Source organism: Salmo salar, chromosome ssa29, assembly GCF_905237065.1.
Source record: "Salmo salar chromosome ssa29, Ssal_v3.1, whole genome shotgun sequence".
Classification (NCBI taxonomy): Eukaryota; Metazoa; Chordata; class Actinopteri; order Salmoniformes; family Salmonidae; genus Salmo; species Salmo salar.
This window is the reverse complement of record NC_059470.1, coordinates 4,825,883-4,849,372: the sequence shown is the minus strand read 5'-3', so window position 1 is coordinate 4,849,372 and position 23,490 is coordinate 4,825,883. Positions and strand designations below refer to the sequence as shown.

Here is a 23,490-nt window from a genome sequence, read left to right as displayed (position 1 = left end):
AGATGTCATTTTCTATAGTCGAGTAGGTCAGGGCGTGACAGGGGGTGTTTTGTGTTTTTCTATGTTTTCTATTTCTATGATTGTGTTCTAGGTTTTCTATTTCTATGTTGTTTGGGTTGATCTCCAATTGGAGGCAGCTGGTCCTCATTGCCTCTGATTGGAGATCATATTTAAGTGGGGGTTTTTCTTCCTGGGTTTTTGTGGGTAGTTGTTTTCCATTTTGTCAAGTGTACCTGACGGAACTGTTGGCTGTCGTTTTGTTGTTTGTTTAAGTGTCTTCATTAAAGTGAAGAAATGAGCACTCTTCACGCTGCGCCTTGGTCCCCTTTATACGACCCGTGTTACACAAAAGCCTATTCCTGTTCTTTTCCCATGATCCATCAAATGCATTTGGTGTGTCTTTGACTTGTGGTCATATTCCTTCAGGCGGAATAAAAAACGTGTACCTTTTTTCAATGCTGCTTTGAATTTCATTGAAAAGGATTAGGATTACAGTGACTTTTTAAAATCTTTTTTTTTATCAGATACATATAACAGGTTACATGTAATCTGTTACTCCCCAACCATGAGCCCAACACTATCTCTCTCTCTATCTCACTCTGTTTTTTGCAAATAACATTTCAAATAAAATCTTAGCACAGAGAGTACAGTAGAAGACAATTGAGTGTCTTGTGCACAGATGGAAACAGAGTGCATTGTTAAAAAATGTATGAGGGGTATTTTGCTTTGGAGTCTATTATTTCTGTTCAGACAGATTGCTTTTAGTTCTACAGTGATGATTTTCAAGGATGTACTATTCAGTGGTTGCACAAGACACAAATGGAAAAAAATGCCTGTTGCATCCAAGAAAGTATTTGTTTTAATATGAATATTTAATCTCGTAAAATACAATAGAATGGGCGAGGTAGAGATTTGTAGAACAAAAAGCCTTTGCTCTCAGTTGTTTTGATTTTTCACTTTGTCTTGAGTGTGTTTAATTATTGAGGAACTCCAAAGTTGACATTGTTCATTTTCATGCCGTCAGAAAATAACTCCAAAACAATAGTACCAATGACTTTTCATGCATAGCGAATCACACTTTTAGAGTTTTGCCTCCACAAACTCCCACTATTCAATGGTGCATCACCAAGTTATCTTTAACTGAAGGGAAGAGCAAGCATGAAAACTGCATTTTACAATTACTTCAACCATCAACTGAAAGTTCAGATGACTCTGAGGGATTTGTGCAACCTTTTCTGACATGACCAGAGATCACGGACATCTGAAAGCATTGTGAAAGGAAGTGGTGCAGCATCCAGTGCCCCCACCTTGGCTGTAAACTCTCAGCCTCCTCCATCATACTCTATCACAAGAAAGGCCTTCATGGCTTTTTCAATAGTGGCTTGATAGAGGCGAACATTAGTTTGTGCTGTGGAGTAGAACGTAAGTGTGTGCCATTCACAACACAAATACTTGACTGTACTGTCCACATAATTTTAGATTGTTGTGTTTAGTTTATGTGCAAGCTTCTGCACTGCCTATTCATATTTATGAGAAATATTGAAAGTAAACATGTTCCATTGTCATGATTGGCAAATTTGAGTTCTCTTTTGAGTTCTCTTTCTGAGAAAAGAGAGCCAGAAAATACATTACATTTTTACATTACATTTTAGTCATTTAGCAGACGCTCTTATCCAGAGCGACTTACAGTAGTGAACGCATACATTTCATACATTTTTTATTTTTTTTCCATACATTGTATTACATTGCATTTGAAAGAGTAGAAGAATAGGCGTGGTGAATCATTGTCCTTCCAACTGCTCTGGTTTGAGGCTCAGGACGTACATCAATGGCAATGGGTTGAACAGAGAAGGTTTTGCAGTTCACAGTGAACACTACATAGATGTGCTGAATTCAGTGCTATATCACTCTCAATCCACCAGTGTGATGCAGAACTATAAAATGTGCTATCCATGGTCCTGAACAGTGTCTAGAGCTATCCATGGTGCTCAATAGTGAGTTGAGCTGTTCAGATCCTGAAAAGTAAACTGACACACTGGAGTCTATCAGTGGCTTTTCATTGCAGTGAAATTGTCAGCTTTGCTTATTTTTGTTCACTAAGTCGTTCCATTGACTGACTACAAACTTATGTTAGACACTCACAATGAAGTATACTGCTCAAAAAAATAAAGGGAACACTAAAATAACACATCCTAGATCTGAATGAATGAAATAATCTTATTAAATACTTTTTTCTTTACATAGTTGAATGTGCTGACAACAAAATCACACAAAAATAATCAATGGAAATCCAATTTATCAACCCATGGAGGTCTGGATTTGGAGTCACACTCAAAATTAAAGTGGAAAACCACAATACAGGCTGATCCAACTTTGATGTAATGTCCTTAGAACAAGTCAAAATGAGGCTCAGTAGTGTGTGTGGCCTCCACGTGCCGGTATGACCTCCCTACAACGCCTGGGCATGCTCCTGATGAGGTGGCGGATGGTCTCCTGAGGGATCTCCTCCCAGACCTGGACTAAAGCATCTGCCAACTCCTGGACAGTCTGTGGTGCAACGTGGCGTTGGTGGATGGAGCGAGACATGATGTCCCAGATGTGCTTAATTGGATTCAGGTCTGGGGAACGGGCGGGCCAGTCCATAGCATCAATGCCTTCCTCTTGCAGGAACTGCTGACACACTCCAGCCACATGAGGTCTAGCATTGTCTTGCATTTGGAGGAACCCAGCGCCAACCGCACCAGCATACGGTCTCACAAGGGGTCTGAGGATCTCATCTCGGTACCTAATGGCAGTCAGGCTACCTCTGGCGAGCACATGGAGGACTGTGCGGCCCCCCAAAGAAATGCCACCCCACACCATGACTGACCCACCGCAAAACCGGTCATGCTGGAGGATGTTGCAGGCAGCAGAACGTTCTCCACGGCGTCGCCAGACTCTGTCACGTCTGTCACGTGCTCAGTGTGAACCTGCTTTCATCTGTGAAGAGCACAGGGCGCCAGTGGCGAATTTGCCAATCTTGGTGTTCTCTGGCAAATGCCAAACGTCCTGCACGGTGTTGGGCTGTAAGCACAACCCCCACCTGTGGACGTCGGGCCCTCATACCACCCTCATGGAGTCTGTTTCTGACCGTTTGAGCAGACACACGCACATTTGTGGCCTGCTGGAGGTCATTTTGCAGGGCTCTGGCAGTGCTCCTCCTGCTCCTCCTTGCACAAAGGCAGAGGTAGCGGTCCTGCTGCTGGGTTGTTGCCCTCCTACGGCCTCCTCCACGTCTCCTGATGTACTGGCCTGTCTCCTGGTAGCGCCTCCATGCTCTGGACACTACGCTGACAGACACAGCAAACCTTCTTGCCACAGCTCGCATTGATGTGCCATCCTGGATGAGCTGCACTATCTGAGCCACTTGTGTGGGTTGTAGACTCCGTCTCATGCTACCACTAGAGTGAAAGCACCGCCAGCATTCAAAAGTGACCAAAACATCAGCCAGGAAGCATAGGAACTGAGAAGTGGTCTGTGGTCCCCACCTGCGGAACCACTCCTTTATTGGGGGTGTCTTGCTAATTGCCTATAATTTCCACCTGTTGTCTATTCCATTTGCACAACAGCATGTGACATTTATTGTCAATCAGTGTTGCTTCCTAAGTGGACAGTTTGATTTCACAGAAGTGTGATTGACTTGGAGTTACATTGTGTTGTTTAAGTGTTCCCTTTATTTTTTTGAGCAGTGTATTTATGAAAGCTGTTGGTGTGTTTTTTATTGATAAGGTTTTCTTTATTAAAATGGGACTAGAGGATAATGGCTCCCAAGTGGCACAGCGGTCTAATGCTCTCAATCTCAGTGCTAGAGGTGTCACTACAGACCCTGGTTTTATCCTGGGCTGTATCACAACCGGCCATGATTGGGAGTCAAATAAGGCGGAGCACAATTGGCCCAGTGTCGTCTGTGTTAGGAGAGGGTTTGGCCGAGGTAGGCTGTCATTGTAAAATAAGACTTTGTTCTTAACCTCTTGGGGCTAGGTGGGACGCTAGCGTGCCACCCGTGGTGCACTCCATCAACAGCAGGTGCATTTCAAGAGCGGCAAATTTGAATCCAAATAAATGTCAAAATTCAAATTTTTCAAAAATACAACTATTTTACACCATTTGAAAGATAAACATCTCCTTAATCTAACCACGTTTTACGATTTCAAAAAGGTTTTACGGCGAAAGCATAAATTTAGAGTATGTTAGGACAGTACATTTACAAGAGTTGTGTGTAATGTTTTGTCAAGTCAAAGACAGGGTCACCAAAACCATAAAACCAGCTAAAATGATGCACTAACCTTTTACAATCTCCATCAGATGACACTCCTAGGACATTATGTTAGACAATGCATGCATTTTTAGTTCTATCAAGTTCATATTTATATCCAAAAACAGCGTTTTACTATGGCATTGATGTTGAGGAAATCGTTTCCCTCCAATAACCGGCAGTCAAGTCAGCGTAACAAATTAAATAATTAAAATTAGAAAACATTGGTAAAATATTATATTGTCATTTAAAGAATTATAGATTTACATCTCTTGAACGCAATCAACTTGCCAGATTTAAAAATAACCTTACTGGGAAATCACACTTTGCAATAATCTGAGCACTGCGCCCAGAAAAATACGCGTTGCGATACAGACTAGACGTCATGTTGGGGAGATCTAAAATCGAAAATACTATGTAAATAATCCATTACCTTTGATTCTCTTCATCAGATGTCACTTCCAGGTATCACAGGTCCATAACGAATGTAGTTTTGTTCAAAAAAGCTCATCATTTATGTCCAAAAATCTCCGTCTCGTTAGCACATGATCTAAGCCAGCCGGACTTCTCGTCATGAACGAGGGGAAAAAATATATTTACGTTCGTTCAAACATGTCAAACGTTGTATAGCATAAATCATTAGGGCCTTTTTTAACCAGAACATGAATAATATTCAAGGTGGACGAATGCATACTCTTTTATAACGTATTGGAACGAGGGTACCCAACATGAACTCGCGCGCCAGGTGTCTAATGGGACATCATCGTTCCATGGCTCTTGTTCGGTCAGATCTCCCTCCAGAAGACTCAAAACACTTTGTAAAGGCTGGTGACATCTAGTGGAAGCAATAGGAAGTGCCAAAATATTCCTAAACCCCTGTGTTTTTCAATGGGATAGGTTTAAAGTCAATACAACACATCAGGTATCCACTTCCTGTCAGAAAATGTCTCAGGGTTTTGCCTGCCAAATGAGTTCTGTTATACTCACAGACACCATTCAAACAGTTTTGGAAACTTTAGAGTGTTTTCTATCCATATATAATAAGTATATGCATATTCTAGTTACTGGGTAGGATTAGTAACCAGATTAAATCGGGTACATTTTTTTTATCCAGACGTGCAAATGCTGCCCCCTAGACCCAACAGGTTAACTGACTTGCCTAGTTCAAATCAAATCAAACTTTATTTGTCACATGCGCCGAATACAACACGTGTAGACATTCCCGTGAAATGCTTACTTACAAGCCCTTAACCAACAGAGCAGTTCAAGAAGAGTTAAGAAAATATTTACCAAATAAACTAAATAAAAAATTATAAAAAATAATAATAAATAGTTAAATAAAGGTTAAATCAGTATTAAATTCTTATCAAATTCAAGACCTGTGGTGTCTTTTGGAAACATGATGTATATTCCTTTTGAAGTCATGCCATATTTGCACACTAATAATTACAAAGGATATCTCAAAAGTAACATTTCAAAAGGGAGATTGTTTAAAAAAATTACACAGGTTGAGATTCAACAAGAAAAATATGGTCATGCCCTAAGGATGAATTTACAGGCATTCTTCCCTTTGAACCAGTGATCAGAGTTCTAGTGTAATATTCATCAAAGAAAGTAGGCCTAACACTCACCGGTTCTGGCTAGATCAAGTCTACTTCAAGGCCTTCAACTAAACAGGGTTAAATAGAGGGCTAGGATAATTGGATGTTTGACTATAAAACATGAAACATGTTATCTGGTTAGAACTGGTTCTACACGTATCAGACATGATGAGAAACAGATATCATGAAAATTCAGGACAAACTGCCATTTTACAAGCTGTTGGAGAGCTGTGCTACCAATATATAACACTACTAAGCACAGTATAGCGCCATACATAGAGTCCCATGTTTACAGAAAAAATATTAGAGAAAGACATTGTTTAGGCCCAAGTCGACCACGTTGCAATAACCGGAAGACAAAAAATTGGCTGAACATATACATTTTGCCATGCAGCAACATCAATAACAAATGCCTCTTTAGGAATGAACAAATGCCTCTTCGATAACTAACAAAAGCCTCTTTAGTAATCAACAAATGCCTCTTTGGTATGAAAATGATACCTTGATCAGCTTGCATCTTTGTGGTAACGTTGTGTAGCCTACATCTTAATGATGCTGCTGCTTTCAGTGGCCCTTAACCCTTATTGAAAGTACATGTCTAGAGCAATGTTTCTTTAAAAGACTGCATGTTGTTGGCTCCATTTGTGTCACTCTAGAAAAATATTTAGTCAGCATAACCAAGACACATGCGCCACCGTTACTCAATTGTGATGTATGCTGCTTACCACAGCCCATTTTGTGGAAATGCCCTCAGTGTATGAGTAATAAATATTACCTCTCTGCATCTCAAATGGAACCCTATTCCTTATATAGTGCATTACATTTGACCAGGGCCCATAGGGATACATAGAGAATATGATGCAGTTTGGGATGCAACCCCTGGCTGAATATATTACACCTAACTCTATACATTTGCCAATGGGGGAAATCAATTCCTTGCTACCCACTTGTGTGGGAAATTTACCAAATGTTTTATTAGGTATTCCATCGACTGGAAGAGTGACCTGGACAGCTACTTTGACATTGATCCAGTGGAGGGAACGATTTCCACAAACGAACTCCTGGACAGAGAAAGTATCGCCCAGCACAATATCACCATTGTGGCCACCAAACTTAGTAAGTATGTGACAACAGATCGATCACGATTCATGCAGGTGTCACTGTCGCCTTTGTCATTTGAAATCTGTGTGACGGATTTAAGGTGGTTTTAATCAAGTCAATAGTCAATCTCATTTTGTTTGAGTTGTTTATTGGCAACCGTAAAGTATGATGGCTCCCCCGGAGCTTGTTTTATCAGGACATTGTTTCCTCTGGCCGTACCCACTTTAATTGTCTCTGAAACTCTCTCTCTGTCCATCTCTTCATTCTTTACCCACTCTACCTTTTTAATGTTTTTAACTGCCTTCCAATTCAAGGTTTCTTTTTCATGATATTTTAAAGAGATTCTCTGGTACTTTTGTATATTTTTTTGCCAGTAGATGTGAAAGTAGAGCTTACGAGCCAAAAATGGTCACCAACAAATTGCGTACTACGTCACATACTGTATGTGCAGATATGTGCACCACGTCATTGCTCTCTCGCTCTGCTGTGTATGCATCTTGATAGATGTCACTCAAATGGCGAGGGGCTGAAGATCATTGGCTAGAACTTGAATTGCTTGGGTAATTGCTAGGGGGCTTGTCCACGTGGGGGAAAATGGAGGGAAAATGGTGCCGTACAGCTTCCAGAAAATAGTCTCTTTTAAACTAGGGATGTTGTGACTTATTGAGGTAAAACATTAATTCTGCTAATAGATTATGCATAAATGAACTACACATTGACACATCCAGCCCAAAGCGGGAGTTTCAAAAAATACTTACTAGTCGGCAAAGTTCCAGAGCATGTCTTTAAGATCAAAATGTTCTTGCTTGAATGATCTTATGTTGACAATGATGAAGTCTATGTTTTCAGTTACATCACAAAAAAGAGGTAGAGTAAAATATATTCATGATGGAGAGCCCTGCAGTGTTGATTTAAGAGTTAATTTACACTCACTGTCAATTTAAGACCTGCCATCAGACTAATTATATATTTTTTATGAAGAAAAGTGGAGCAAATTTCCAGATAAATAAGCAAATCCATCGTCATCAAGTCATCAAATCTGCTAAGAGCCATCAGAGTCATTATCTGGGAGGCAGGTTGGTGCTCAATCAAAATTACCCACGCTGTATATTCATTAGAACGGACTGTGAAATAAGGGCCATTAAAAGTTGAGCTGCTTTTATCGCCTTGGAAACTGGCATTAGTCACGCGGTGGGTGGGGATGAAATTCTAATTTATGTTTCTGGAGTCATTGGAGTATTGGAGGGATGGAGTGGTGGGGGGTGGAGTGATGGAGAGGTGGATGGATGGAGGGATATGGGTGGGGGGATGTGGGGGTGATAGGGGCTCAGCCATCATACTCAACATGTGAATCAGCGATTGGGGCTCATGGGATCACCTTTTTGCACACATACCTCTCACATCCCTCCATCCTTCTTTCCCCGTTCGCCTGTCAGACTCAAAATACAACAACATACCTGGTGAAGACGGCATGTTACTTTCAGTCTTCCCATGCTTCATGTGCCGAACAAGCCATGGAAGCTGCAACAACATTTCTGGAGTAGCCTTTCCACCGGCATCTCCACTGCAGTCCTTGTTTGTTTTTGTTTCCTTGACGATGTTGCCGTAAACCCTTCCCCACTTTTGCGAACAAGTATTTGGGTCAGACTGCAGAGTCTCCACAATCTCCCACCATGAATTGGCATGCTGGTCTTTATATAATGCATGGCTAGAATTGTAGAGGTGTAGGTACTTCTGTACCTCCTCGTCAATCAATGCTTAAAGTTGTCGTTCATAATCTTAAATCCACACTGAGTTTCAGGCGGAATCAAGAAGAAGAAACTTGCGTCACCCCTACAGTTGACCAATCATGGACAAAGGGGCGTAGACTTCGGCTCCTGAACTTCGGCTTCCCTTGATTAAAAAAAATGGTCTGCCAGAACAAAGTCCAAAACGAACAGCCCTTAGCAGTGGTATACAGTGTCTTCAGGAAGTATTCGTACCCCTTGACTTATTCCACAATTTGTTGTGTTAGAACCTGAATTCAAAATTGATTAGTTATACAGTACCAGTTAAGGTCCGAACTGTTTTGGCTGGGAAGATGCAGGCGCCTTTATTCCCCTCAATAACACACCTACATTCACCTAGCTTTCCCCTCTGAGGGCCTAAATTCCTAGAGAGGCCGTTTAGTTGTGAGAGGAATACACTTGTGTCCAGTGTTTATATGAAACGTAACGGTGTTGGATGCTATAGAATGCCTGGACACGGGGCGTCCATTATAGATAAACCTGGGCTCTCTCTGGGACTACAGATTTGTATCTCCAAACTTTTGACTTTAGATCAGTTGTGAGACCTTAGAGCCTGACAGAGCGTTATACAGTGGCTACTGTAATGGTCGGTATGGGCCAGGTGTAAATATTCTTAGATGTGTGTCTGTCTGTGTGTGTGCTATGTTTTGTTATGCTCCCACTTTGTGGATTAAAATCGGATCGGAGGCCAAACATGCATAAGGGGCTAACAGTGATAACAAATTATTACAGTACCAGTCAAACGTTTGACACACCTACTCATTCAAGGGTTTTTCTTTATTTTAATATTTTCTACATTGTAGAATAATAGTGAAAACATCAAAACTATGAAATAACATATGGATTCATGTAGTAACCAAAAAGGTGTTCAACAAATCCTAATATATTTTATACTTGAGATTCTTCAAAGTAGCCACCCTTTGCCTTGATGACAGCTTTGCACGCTCTTGGCATCCCAGGACACCAATCCCATAGAGCTTAAAGGAAAATATTTTATGTTTAGCTGACATAATATAATTGAACGTCCTAAAAACGAATGTATACATAAATAACTGCATTTCTATAGCTTCCAAAATATTTTTTACACCGTTGGGGGGGAACCAAGATGGAAGCTCAGTGGCTTCAACACAGTGCCCCCTATATACCATCTAGTGTATATAAATCATTGGATAGGTTGAGGTTTCCCTTGCAGTTTCATGAATGAGAGAAATACCATTTAGTGACCTCTATTTGATTCTAAACAGTCTATAATACAATAGGTCTACAACTCATGCTTCCTGAAAGGATACAATGCACCTTTCATAGAAAATAGTTGCTCATTGTTCTGCATCAGAGGGCCAAGAGAAAACCAGAGGATCTTCAGATAAAATATCACAGGGAGGGAGAGGGGAGAGAGAGAGACAGATGCACAATGTTCAACATTTCTGCCAGAGGAGTATCAGTGTTAGTGGTGGCGATCAGTGCGGAAAGCAGCAAATCCCATACTCAGTGTCATTTTTTTTTATGTGAGGAAGATTGCTTTTTCCATCAAGGTCGCACACAGGTCTCTGGCTGAGCCCCAGCTGCATCTTCAATTCCCCTGTGGAGGGGAGGAGGGCTATCCACCGCTCCCTTTCCTATAAGCCTGCACTGCAAAGCATAGCCTATCCCCCCCACTTCAAATCCATAAAGTTTACCTTCATTTATGCCTCTGAATACAAAGAAGACATTTCCCTCTTGTGCCATAGCTGTATAGAAATATTGTTTCAAAAGCAGAGATTCCGGTAACTGCTCCTCTAGGGAGCTTTGACAATGTCATTAATATGTGACTTGCATTTCAACAGCAGTTTAAGCTGGAGCCCATAGCAGAAGTCTGAGGGAGAATGGTTTGCACAATCTGTACACAATGAATGGGTAGAACCAAGTATAGCTATAAACGTTCAATCATACTGTGTTTATTGTTCATGGAATATAGTCTTCTGTTTTTAGAATCCTGAAAGAACAAATTTATTTAAAGGTATTGACTTTGTATTTATTCTCCAATATATGGACACTATTGAGGAATACATCAGGCATCTGAGAATCCTAAGACTGCAGTGCATTATACAACCACATGATGTCAGGTTTGTATAATAAATAGGGAATTGTATAATCTAACACTGTTTTCCCTCTTCTTACACTAACTAATCCATAGGCAAGCACAATGAAACTCATTAACTAGAAGCATTTGTAATTGTTATGCTCATTGTTGTTTGTTGTCTGATTTTACTCCTCAGATAGCCCAGTGCTGACCAGTAGAGTGGCTGTCACCATTCATGTACTGGATGTCAATGAATTTGCCCCTGAACTAGCGATCCCTTACGAGAGCTTTGTGTGTGAAAATGCCAAAGTAGGCCAGGTAAGTGAGTGTGTGTATATGAGTCCCAAAGGCTATGTCCCAAATGTCACCATATTCCCTATGTACTGCACTACTTTTGATCAGGGCCCATTGTGGTACAAAGAACCATTAAACATGAATATTCAGCTGTGTACAATATGCTTTAGATGTTTATTTAAAACCAAATAAATCATATAAAACAAAAGGCCATTTCCATGCATATCACTGGTATCATTGTATCAGAGTTTTGCATAATGCTAAAACCATCTGCTTTATTTCAGCTAATGGAGGGGTAGGGCGTGCTTTGTTCACCAGCAAGCAAGTGTACATTCAGATGATTTATTTGGATGCAGGGGAGTCTCTGCATGTGCACATTGTTAACCACCCGTGCCTACAAATTAGCATATTAGCAAACATCTACATGCAGTTAGTGTGCCGACAGAGAGCTCCTTTGGGGATTTACCAAATAGCTAGAAAGACTTTTCCGTCACACACTAAAGATGCATTATCCTTACTTCCCATTGGGTACAAACTGGTTGAATCAATGTTGTTTCAAAGTAATTTGTCAACAAATTGTGATGTGGAATCTACTTAGATATTACATATGGATTTCAAAAAAGACAACGTGAACTGTGTTTTGAGGGTAAAATTTCAACCACAGTATTATGTCAACATGGTAACTAAATTTCAATATAGAAAAACCTTGTATGAAATATATTTAATTTGTACCTTTAGAACAACATCAGATCTTTAACATTATATCCACTATCAGAAAAATAACAATAGGCTGGGCAGCACCTCCTACTGGAGAATTGATGTATCTACAGCTACACTTTGGTCTCCCATCCAGGGATTTAACCAAGCCCAGTTTAGCTATGATATCACTGACTATAACCAATGTGCTATAGTGAGAAGGATTGTTGAGAGATCACTTAAAAACTAAATAGATTCACTATTGCTATTTAAGTCATTCCAAAGGGTAGGTTTAACAGAGCAAATTCCATGTGACCATACTTTATCACTCATGTATCATCAATAATAGTATTTAGACCAATATAGCATTAACAATGTCATCAAAAGCTATTGCTTCAATTCAACCTAAACCTAAAAATAGATAATACAATAGGCCTAGGGTTTCAAGCTCTGGTTGACTTCAAATGTAATGATATTTAGTGATATTTAATTGTGTTTGTTTGTCAACGCAACCATATATCAACATTTGCGGGAGATGTATCTTCTGCTTGGATAGTTCCATCTGTGCCACTGGCTATAATTCCAGTTTTTCTACAAATTAATAAATTAAACGTTGGATTCACGTCTCCATCTCAACCAAAAATCAAAGTTAAAGAATAGGGCTAAATCATATTACTGTTAATACATTTAATATTTGATTTGATTTAGTCCTACTCTTTAAACTTATATTTTTGGTTGAGATGGAGACATGAATCCAACAAATCAATTATTAATTTGTAGACAGACTGGAATTAAAGCAGGCTAAGTCAGTGGCACAGATGGAACTATCAACACAGAAGACACATTTCCTTCAAATGTTGATATTTTGCTGCATTGACAACCAAACACAATTCTATATCATTTTTGAATTACACTAAATAGCCTATTAACTTGTCGACAAGTTAACAAATTATATGTTGGATTCATGTCTCCATGTCTCTCTCAACCAAAAATAAAAGTTTAAAGAATGGGATTAAGCCAGTGGCTCAGCTGGAACTATCCAAGCAGTAGATATATCTCCTTTAAATGTTTCTACTTCATTGAGTTGTTAACTAAACACAATTCAATAATATAGCTGCAAGCAGCAGTACCGGGGTTCAAGCTGTGGATCCACTTTGACACCATCAAGACAAATTGGAAACATTGCCCTAGGATGAGCTACTTACGCATTCCTTACCTTGATTACCAATTAGCAGAACTCAAAATCATACAGATCATGCAATAATCATTTATTGTATTTTGGAAAATTTTTTATGATGTTGGCTACTTTGAAACAGAACCGCTGGACAGATCGGCACCAAATGTAGTATACTGCTCAAAAAAATAAAGGAAACACTTAAACAACACATCCTAGATCTGAATGAAATAAATAATCTTATTAAATACTTTTTTCTTTACATAGTTGAATGTGCTGACAACAAAATCACACAAAAATAATCAATGGAAATCCAATTTATCAACCCATGGAGGTCTGGATTTGGAGTCACACTCAAAATTAAAGTGGAAAACCACACTACAGGCTGATCCAACTTTGATGTAATGTCCTTAAAACAAGTCAAAATGAGGCTCAGTAGTGTGTGTGGCCTCCACGTGCCTGTATGACCTTCCTACAACGCCTGGGCATGCTCCTGATGAGGTGGCGGATGGTCTCCTGAGGGATCTTCTCCCAGACCTGGACTAAAGCATCCGCCAACTCCTGGACAGTCTGTGGTGCAACGTGGCGTTGGTGGATGGAGCGAGACATGATGTCCCAGATGTGCTCAATTGGATTCAGGTCTGGGGAACGGGCGGGCCAGTCCATAGCATCAATGCCTTCCTCTTGCAGGAACTGCTGACACACTCCAGGCACATGAGGTCTAGCATTGTCATGCATTAGGAGGAACCCAGCGCCAACCGCACCAGCATATGGTCTCACAAGGGGTCTGAGGATCTCATCTCGGTACCTAATGGCAGTCAGGCTACCTCTGGCGAGCACATGGAGGGCTGTGCCGCCCCCCAAAGAAATGCCACCCCACACCATGACTGAACCACCGCCAAACCGGTCATGCTGGAGGATGTTGCAGGCAGCAGAATGTTCTCCACGGCGTCTCCAGACTCTGTCATGTCTGTCACATGTGCTCAGTGTGAACCTGCTTTCATCTGTGAAGAGCACAGGGCGCCAGTGGCGAATTTGCCAATCTTGGTGTTCTCTGGCAAATGCCAAACGTCCTGCACGGTGTTGGGCTGTAAGCACAACCCCCACCTGTGGACGTCGGGCCCTCATACCACCCTCATGGAGTCTGTTTCTGACCGCTTGAGCAGACACATGCACATTTGTGGCCTGCTGGAGGTCATTTTGCAGAGCTCTGGCAGTGCTTCTCCTGCTCCTCCTTGCACAAAGGCGGAGGTAGCGATCCTGCTGCTGGGTTGTTGCCCTCCTACGGCCTCCTCCACGTCTCCTGATGTACTGGCCTGTCTCCTGGTAGCGCCTCCATGCTCTGGACACTACGCTGACAGACAGAGCAAACCTTCTGCCACAGCTCGCATTGATGTGCCATCCTGGATGAGCTGCACTACCTGAGCCACTTGTGTGGGTTGTAGACTCCGTCTCATGCTACCACTAGAGTGAAAGCACCGCCAGCATTCAAAAGTGACCAAAACATCAGCCAGGAAGCATAGGAACTGAGAAGTGGTCTGTGGTCCCCACCTGCAGAACCACTCCTTTATTGGGGGTGTCTTGCTAATTGCCTATAATTTCAACCTGTGGTCTATTCCATTTGCACAACAGCATGTGAAATTTAATGTCAATTAGTGTTGCTTCCTAAGTGTACAGTTTGATTTCACAGAAGTGTGATTGACTTGGAGTTACATTGTGTTGTTTAAGTGTTCCCTTTATTTTTTGAGCAGTGCATATAGCATCTATATATGCACATCTTAAAACACAGTATGACAACTATAAGCCAATAAGCTTGCATGAATGTTTTTTCCTGTCAAGCAGTGCCATCATGTGGCCATACTTTACAGGTTAGCGAGACACATATCCCTGAGCATATGTGCCAAATTTCATTACTCTGAGTCTAACAGATCAGGAGATATAAACATGTGCCTGGTATAGCACCACAGTATGGTCGATCTGAATGTGCTTAGATATGTTGAGTCTTGTTTGGTACATGTGTATCAAGTTTTGTTACAATACAAATATCCGTGTCAGAGTTATATGTATTTATGACCAAGACCATGCCCACGTCAATGTTTATTGGTCAGTAGCGGCCATGTTTCTTGAGATGCTATCCTGTAACCCCTAATAAGCAATGTCAACAAGTACACATTGAGGTTACTGTAATTATACATTATTATGTAGCTAATCATATTAAGTGTGCATATTCAAGATAGGATGCATAGGTTGTCGCAGGTCTGTGTAGATCTTCACCTTTGCGGTAATAATCTGTGCAGAATCTCAAACTGCATTGATCACTTGCACCACGTACTTTCAATGTATTCTGAACTGCAATCAAGGTAATTTGGTTCCGCTATTAGATGAAGCACAGTGATAACAAATTAATCTGTTGTATAAATAAACAACATATCTGAAATTGTATTCCCATTTGAACTTTGCTGTGCTTTTAAATGTTTGAAAGTACAGTGATAGACATTTGGGTGACAACTAAACCAGAAATCAGAAACAAACTTCTTGAGTGGGTGACTATAGGTTAGAATTTTATTGGTCAAAGTCTCAACCAAATAATTAAGTGGTGTGCAGAGTGGGTTATGCCTTGCTCAATGAACCTTTATTTTTATGATATATTAGTTACACATTTTTCAGAGCTGGTGATTACCTCTTTTTTTCACCACTTCTAATCTTGACCTTAACCCTATAACATTAGATCTAACTATTTTCAGGAACTCTAGTACTAACCATCGCCAAGATGTACAATTAACTTACAGTAGCCTTTCTTCTCCCTCAGAGAAGAATATCTGTTCCGCTCCATGCTTTCCATACTAGTACTTTTAACAGCAAGATTCCACTAGGTGTTACTCACAGCTGGTTGGTAATAAAGAATTGCAGGTCTTCTCTTGTAAGAGCCCCTTTGATGATTAGCCCCCCTCACATTGCCTGCCAAAGAACAGACAAAGCACTTACAGTACAGTACAGGTATTCTGAAGCAAATCATACTGTGTAGCAGCAATTTATGTAGTTCTGTCTTTGAGCTGTTCTTGTCTATTGATGTTCTGTATTATGTCATTCTGTATTATGTTTCACGTTTTTTGTGGACCCCAGGAAGAGTAGCTGCTGCTTTTGCAACAGCTAATGGGGATCCTAATAAAATACCAAATACCAAAATACCAACCTCCCCTGAACAGTAAACCAGGGATGTATTCAGGTGAGAAAAACAAGAGATACATATTTCCATTTGAAAGCAGCAAGGAAGGCTATGCAGAAGGCATACAGTATGCCTTCTTTAAACAGAGATGTTTGCCTTAGGACATACAACAATGTCAGGTGTGGCAATGCAGGATAAAGGTTCTGTTCCTTCACAGCTAATGGACTGTGACAAACACACCGTTTGTGTATTCTCAGTGAAATGGATTAAAAAGAGAAAATAAGAAATCTCTCTATTATCAAAACACAATTACATGTACTTGAATGCATTCTAAAATTAAAAGGGTAGAGTTTAGTGAAGCAAGGGGCTAGGCTATCATCCCAAACTGAAGCCACACAGAGGAGAGCAGAGTAGATTAGGGAAGAGGAGTGTTTCGAGGCGAGGCGAGTAGAAGCGAAGAGAGGATGAGAGGCAAGGCTAAACAACCTCTCATTGAGATCATAGCCCTGTGCATTGATCGACTGTGACAGGAATCCATTACCCCCTGTTGCCCTAAGACAAGTAAAACACAACATCATTACGATATGGTCATCTAGAAACAATGTTTAATTCATTTTCTCTTACGGATATGTCCCTGTTCAGGTCACACGTATGTATAAATCGCTTTGTGTCCAGGTTTTGGCCATTACACAGTGATAATAAAACAAGACTTTATTGTTGCAAAGATTTAGATAAATAAAAACTGCATTCTTAATTTGATTTCAATTGTTTCTGTTGAATGGGGCATAGTGAGTCTATGATTCATTATGTATTCATGGGAGTGGTCAGGGGAATACAGTATGTTCACTCTGAGAAAAGGCTGCAGGGGGCAGGTTTTTAATATTGTTGCCAGTCAAAGAAATATGTAGAAAAAAACTCCTTAATGTAACTTTTTACTGAGTCACAGAACTTAAAGGATAACCTAATGTCCCAACAGTGTGAGTGTATTGTGTATAAACAATGCTAAAATAACTAGAAAAATATAAAACTACCTCTGTATATTAAAATTCCAAATGCATTTTTTTTACAACAGCCGAGAACAAATCATTACTATTTCTCCCTCAGGAACATTTAAGGTAAATTAAACCCTGTTTCTTATACACTGAAACTAGGACATCGCAAACAGATTATTTGATGTGTTGGTAACTATTTACCTAAATATTTGTCGTAATGTTTCAATGAATCATCATCATCATTAGTAAAAAATATTCATAAGTATATTCTTATAGCACACCTGTGGGGGGGTTAGTGTGCCAGTTTAATGTAAAAAATGTTTCTCTCTCAGGTAATTCAAACCTTCAGCGCAAAGGACCAGGATCTGCCTCAAAATGGTCATAAGTTCTCCTTCAAACCGTCAGAGACGGACATCAACAACAAGAACTTCACTATCCGCGACTTTGGAAGTGAGTTATCTTGACCAGGTTTCTGACACTATGCCAGTGAGGAAGAAAAAGTAGTCTTGATAGTGAAGAAGTATGATGACAGCATCTAACATATCTCTAGGTGATACATTGCATCCATCATAACACCTGCAACAAGGTCACAGGCTTTATCCTTTAGACTTGTGTTGTTGTGAGTACCTTGTGTTTTTGTGAGAACCTGATAACCAGTGTTATCTTACATATCCAAGCAAAATAATATATATTTCTAGACATTTTGTGCAGGAGCCATGGTCATTACCATCATTGGGAGTCAACTGTGTAATATAATTGATTTGTGATTATTATAAATGTAGAAAAATGTGTACTGTTGTGTCAATTCTATAGAATTGATGTTGTCATATAGTATATTCTCAGAAAGGTATGGTGTCTATTTCCAATGGGGATATTGTGAAACACAGCCTTGGAAGTCTAACATGCAAAGGAGGGTAAAGACGAGTGTGAGTGTGACCTATTGCAGTATGAAGCTGTGGAAACTAATGCATTTCTCAACCTTGAAGAGAGACCTGGCTTGAGCCTCTGATCCAGTTTTACTTTTTGGACACAGCGTCTCACAGCTTTTGCCAACAGACACAATCTCCAGATACAGGGGTGAGATCTGATACGCAGGGACAAGGCATTCAAATCACCACTGGCGAAGTCTAGCAAAGCAGGAGAAAAGAGAAAAAATACAGATGTCATCCCAAATAGCACCCGTTCCCCTTTATAGTGCACTACTTTTAACCAGAGCCCATAGTCTGTGCATAAAATGTAAAGTATTTTTTGACACCTTGAACCCCTGTCAGGAAAAAGTCCCAGGCCTTGTCAGACGAACAAACCAATCCTGACAGGGGTCAGACAGTCTAGATACAGTGGACAGGTTTGGGGCTGGTCCAAGCTGACACATCGCCTCGTTCCTGAGAAACACTGTCCAGATCTATTCCTCTGACCAACTTCACACCTGCTGCAGCACCAGCCCTAACACCACCTTACTTTATGAGTACATGCTTCCCTTACTCTCCTTTGCAGGCAATGTTAGCTGAATGAACAAAACCAAACAGTTTCCCAGAGCACTCAGTTGTAGGGGGTAAGGCTGCCATGTTGTCCCGTAGGCAGTTTAAATGTTTTCTGAGGCAACATGCTGGCTGATGTAATGTCAGGTCAGCCTTGTTTATGACATGGGACAGTAAAACAACCAACTTACAACATTTCTGATGTAATTTCCAACAGGCACACATGCACAAGAAAACACAGGTTCATTGTCTCATTGTATAGGTTAGTGTATCCCAAATAAGACTATTAACAATGGCTGTTTCTTTGTACCATATCCTTAATAAGACTATATTACTATTCATCCATAGTTAAACAATGGGTGTTTTGTTTATTTCTGTCCCAGATAACACAGCCGGGATAGTGACTCTGCAGAGCGGTTTTCGAAGGCATTCCCAGAAGATCTACTTCCTGCCCGTTGTAATCCAGGACAGCGGCTACCCCGTCCAAAGCAGCACAGGCATCCTGACCATCCGTGTGTGTGGCTGCGAGTCAGATGGATCACTCCTCACCTGCAGCGCAGAGGCCATCTTCCTCCCGGTGGGGCTGAGTACAGGGGCTCTGATAGCCATCCTCCTGTGCATTGTCATTCTACTAGGTGAGTCATTTATGCCTCATTCACTCCTCCTAGTCAGAATTGACTGTGTTATGCTGTTTATCCCTGTAAGGCCCACCCAGAGCATGAACCAATGTTCACAAAAACACTAACATACCCACAAAGCAGTGTTGTAACCATTAGACTAACCACCACAATAGTCAGTGTATTGTCATTCTACTGGGTGAGTATTGAGTAATTTACTCTTGTGGTAGGTTCTACTAAATTATGACTGTGTAATTTCTCCTGGTGGGGAATAGTACAGGGGCTCTGATAGCCCTTTTTCTGTGCATCGTTATCCCTAAAACAAAAAAGCACATGCTTTAACATGACATTTCACATGTGAAATCATGTGAAAATATGTTTTTGGAGCACTTAAAATTTGCTATCATGTCACGTATAGTTTCATGTTGTTTTACATGCTGTCATGTTATCACATTAACTTCACACAAGTTCACATGTGAAATTCATGTGTTTTGCCTTAAGGGATTCTACTAGATGAGTCATTTACAGTAATGACTGTGTAACAGATCTGTGTATGTCCCTGTACGGACAACCCAGGAGAGAAACCCACATTAACATCACTTATGAAGGCTAGCCCTAACCCTAGCTGTAATGCAACCCTTAACCTTACAAGCTGACAAATCATAACTGCTTGCCTTACTAAAACTATAGTATTGGTTGGCTTGGCCGGTGGCAAAAATCATTTAGCTCTCAGGGAAGCTGATGCCACTGCCCGATAGATTAGCTCACACTGGCTATTTAGTTTACAGATGGCGCCGACAGATATGACAGCTCAACTTCTAGCTCATAATCAACTTTGCAGTATTTCCTTTTTTTCTGTGTTATTTCTTACATGATTAGCCTAGAATTTTTTCTGCGTTATTACATACAGCCGGAAATGTTTGTGGGATATCAGAGCGACGGTAACTCACCAGCATTACGACCAGGAATACGAATTGGAATCTTTGTTCGCACCACCCAGGGCAATTTAACCTCTATGGGCTAGGTGGGACGCTAGCGTGCCACCCGTGGTGCACTCCATCAACAGCAGGTGCATTTCAAGAGCGGCAAATTTGAATCCAAATAAATGTCAAAATTCAAATTTTTCAAAAATACAACTATTTTACACCATTTGAAAGATAAACATCTCCTTAATCTAACCACGTTTTACGATTTCAAAAAGGTTTTACGGCGAAAGCATAAATTTAGAGTATGTTAGGACAGTACATTTACAAGAGTTGTGTGTAATGTTTTGTCAAGTCAAAGACAGGGTCACCAAAACCATAAAACCAGCTAAAATGATGCACTAACCTTTTACAATCTCCATCAGATGACACTCCTAGGACATTATGTTAGACAATGCATGCATTTTTAGTTCTATCAAGTTCATATTTATATCCAAAAACAGCGTTTTACTATGGCATTGATGTTGAGGAAATCGTTTCCCTCCAATAACCGGCAGTCAAGTCAGCGTCACAAATTAAATAATTAAAATTAGAAAACATTGGTAAAATATTATATTGTCATTTAAAGAATTATAGATTTACATCTCTTGAACGCAATCAACTTGCCAGATTTAAAAATAACCTTACTGGGAAATCACACTTTGCAATAATCTGAGCACTGCGCCCAGAAAAATACGCGTTGCGATACAGACTAGACGTCATGTTGGGGAGATCTAAAATCGAAAATACTATGTAAATAATCCATTACCTTTGATTCTCTTCATCAGATGTCACTTCCAGGTATCACAGGTCCATAACGAATGTAGTTTTGTTCAAAAAAGCTCATCATTTATGTCCAAAAATCTCCGTCTTGTTAGCACATGATCTAAGCCAGCCGGACTTCTCGTCATGAACGAGGGGCAAAAATATATTTCCGTTCGTTCAAACATGTCAAACGTTGTATAGCATAAATCATTAGGGCCTTTTTTAACCAGAACATGAATAATATTCAAGGTGGACGAATGCATACTCTTTTATAACGTATTGGAACGAGGGTACCCAACATGAACTCGCGCGCCAGGTGTCTAATGGGACATCATCGTTCCATGGCTCTTGTTCGGTCAGATCTCCCTCCAGAAGACTCAAAACACTTTGTAAAGGCTGGTGACATCTAGTGGAAGCAATAGGAAGTGCCAAAATATTCCTAAGCCCCTGTGTTTTTCAATGGGATAGGTTTAAAGTCAATACAACACATCAGGTATCCACTTCCTGTCAGAAAATGTCTCAGGGTTTTGCCTGCCAAATGAGTTCTGTTATACTCACAGACACCATTCAAACAGTTTTAGAAACTTTAGAGTGTTTTCTATCCATATATAATAAGTATATGCATATTCTAGTTACTGGGTAGGATTAGTAACCAGATTAAATCGGGTACATTTTTTTTATCCAGACGTGCAAATGCTGCCCCCTAGCCCTAACAGGTTAATTAATCCAGTGGCTACTCCAAAACACTGCCAGCGGAGAAGAGGAATTCAGAGTAGACGTTTTGTCAGGAGGCGTGCACACCATCCATCACTTCCAAGTATGTTACTCGCTAATGTTCAGTCTCTGGATAATAAAGTAGATGAGCTCAGGGCAAGGATCTCCTTCCAGAGAGACATCAACGATTGTAACATACACTGTTTCACAGAAACATGGCTCTCTCAGGATATACTGTCCCCATCCATACAGCCAGCTGGGTTCTCAGGATATTGCGCAGACAGGAATAAAGAACTCTCAGAGAAGAAGAAAGGCGGGGATGTATGTTTCATGATTACCTATTCATGGTGTGATTGTGATAACTCAAGTTCTTTTGTTCACCCGACCTAGAATACCTCACAATCAAATGCCGACCGTATTACCTCCGAAGAGAATTCTTATAGTCACAGTGTCACGCCCTGACCTTAGAGATCCTTTTATGTCTCTATTTTGGTTGGTCAGGGCGTGAGTTGGGGTGGGCATTCTATGTCCTTTTTTCTATGTTTGGTATTTGTTTGTTTCTGCCGGGTATGGCTCTCAATCAGGGACAGCTGTATATCGTTGTTGCTGATTGGGAGCCATACTTAGGCAGCCTGTTTTCCTTTGGGTTTTGTGGGTGGTTATTTTCTGTTTAGTGTTTTGCACCTAACGGAACTGTTCGGTTGTTCTTTTGTTTTGCTTGTTGCATTAGTGTTCAGTCTTAACATTAAAATGACGAACACTTACCATGCTGCATTTTGGTCTGATTTCTCTTCCCCTTCATCCGAGGACGACGAAGACCGTTACACACAGCCGGTTATTTTCCCCCTCAAGCAAATTCCACAACGGCCCTCAAAGAACTACAGTAGAACTAAATCTGATAACGGCGCTGGAAGAAATGACAGCAGTTTTACGGGCGCCCAACCAATTGTGCTATTATGTGGGTTTTTTTGCGTTATTTGTAACTTATTTTGTACATAATGTTTCTGCAACCGTATCTTACGGCAGAAAAGAGCTTCTGGGTATCAGGACAGCGATCACTCACCTCGGATTAGACAAAGATTTTTTCAACAAAAAGCAAGACTCACATGATATTCTCCAAACACCCGGCAAGGCCGACATCCCAGTTATTCACAAGAGGAAGCGATGCAGGTACAGAGGACGAAGAGCCGTATGCCTCGTCAGGACACGCAGAAGGCGAGTAGGAGAGCTGCCATTACCATCAACATTACTCGCCAACGTGCAATCATTGGACAATAAATTAGACGAGGTACGATCACGTATATCCTACCAACGGGACATCAAAAACTGTAATATCCTATGTTTCACGGAATCATGGCTGAATGACGACATGGATAATCAGCTAGCGGGATATACGCTGCACCGGCAGGATAGAACAGCACACTCCGGTAAGACGAGGGAGGGCGGTCTGTGCATATTTGTAAACAACAGCTGGTGCATGAAATCTAAGGAAGTCTCAAAATTTTGCTCGCCTGAAGTAGAGTATATTGTGATAAATTGCAGGGCACGCTACTTGCCTAGAGAGTTCTCAGCTATACTTTTCGTGGCTGTTTATTTACCACCACAAACAGATGCTGGCACTAAGACTGCCCTCAGTCAGCTGTATAAGGAAATAAGCAAACAGGAAACTACTCACCCAGAGGTGGGGCTCCTAGTGGCCGGAGACTTGGCTCTTTTTATTGAAGACTCAGGATCTGTGCAATAACGTGACACTTCCTACGTCTTCCATAGGGTCTCAGAGCCCGGGAAAA

At 40.8% G+C, this 23,490-nt stretch overlaps 1 protein-coding gene across 1 annotated transcript in view; it reads left to right on the top strand.

Moving 5' to 3' along the window:
• The window catches only part of LOC106590053 (cadherin-12), a 227,034-nt gene that overhangs the window by 191,822 nt on the left and 11,722 nt on the right, over positions 1 to 23,490 (top strand). Inside the window, exons 8-11 of the mRNA XM_014180561.2 lie at positions 6,875 to 7,011; positions 11,039 to 11,160; positions 17,497 to 17,614; positions 19,026 to 19,277. Of these exons, the coding sequence (XP_014036036.1) occupies positions 6,875 to 7,011; positions 11,039 to 11,160; positions 17,497 to 17,614; positions 19,026 to 19,277 (629 nt within the window). The remainder of the gene's footprint in view (positions 1 to 6,874; positions 7,012 to 11,038; positions 11,161 to 17,496; positions 17,615 to 19,025; positions 19,278 to 23,490) is intronic.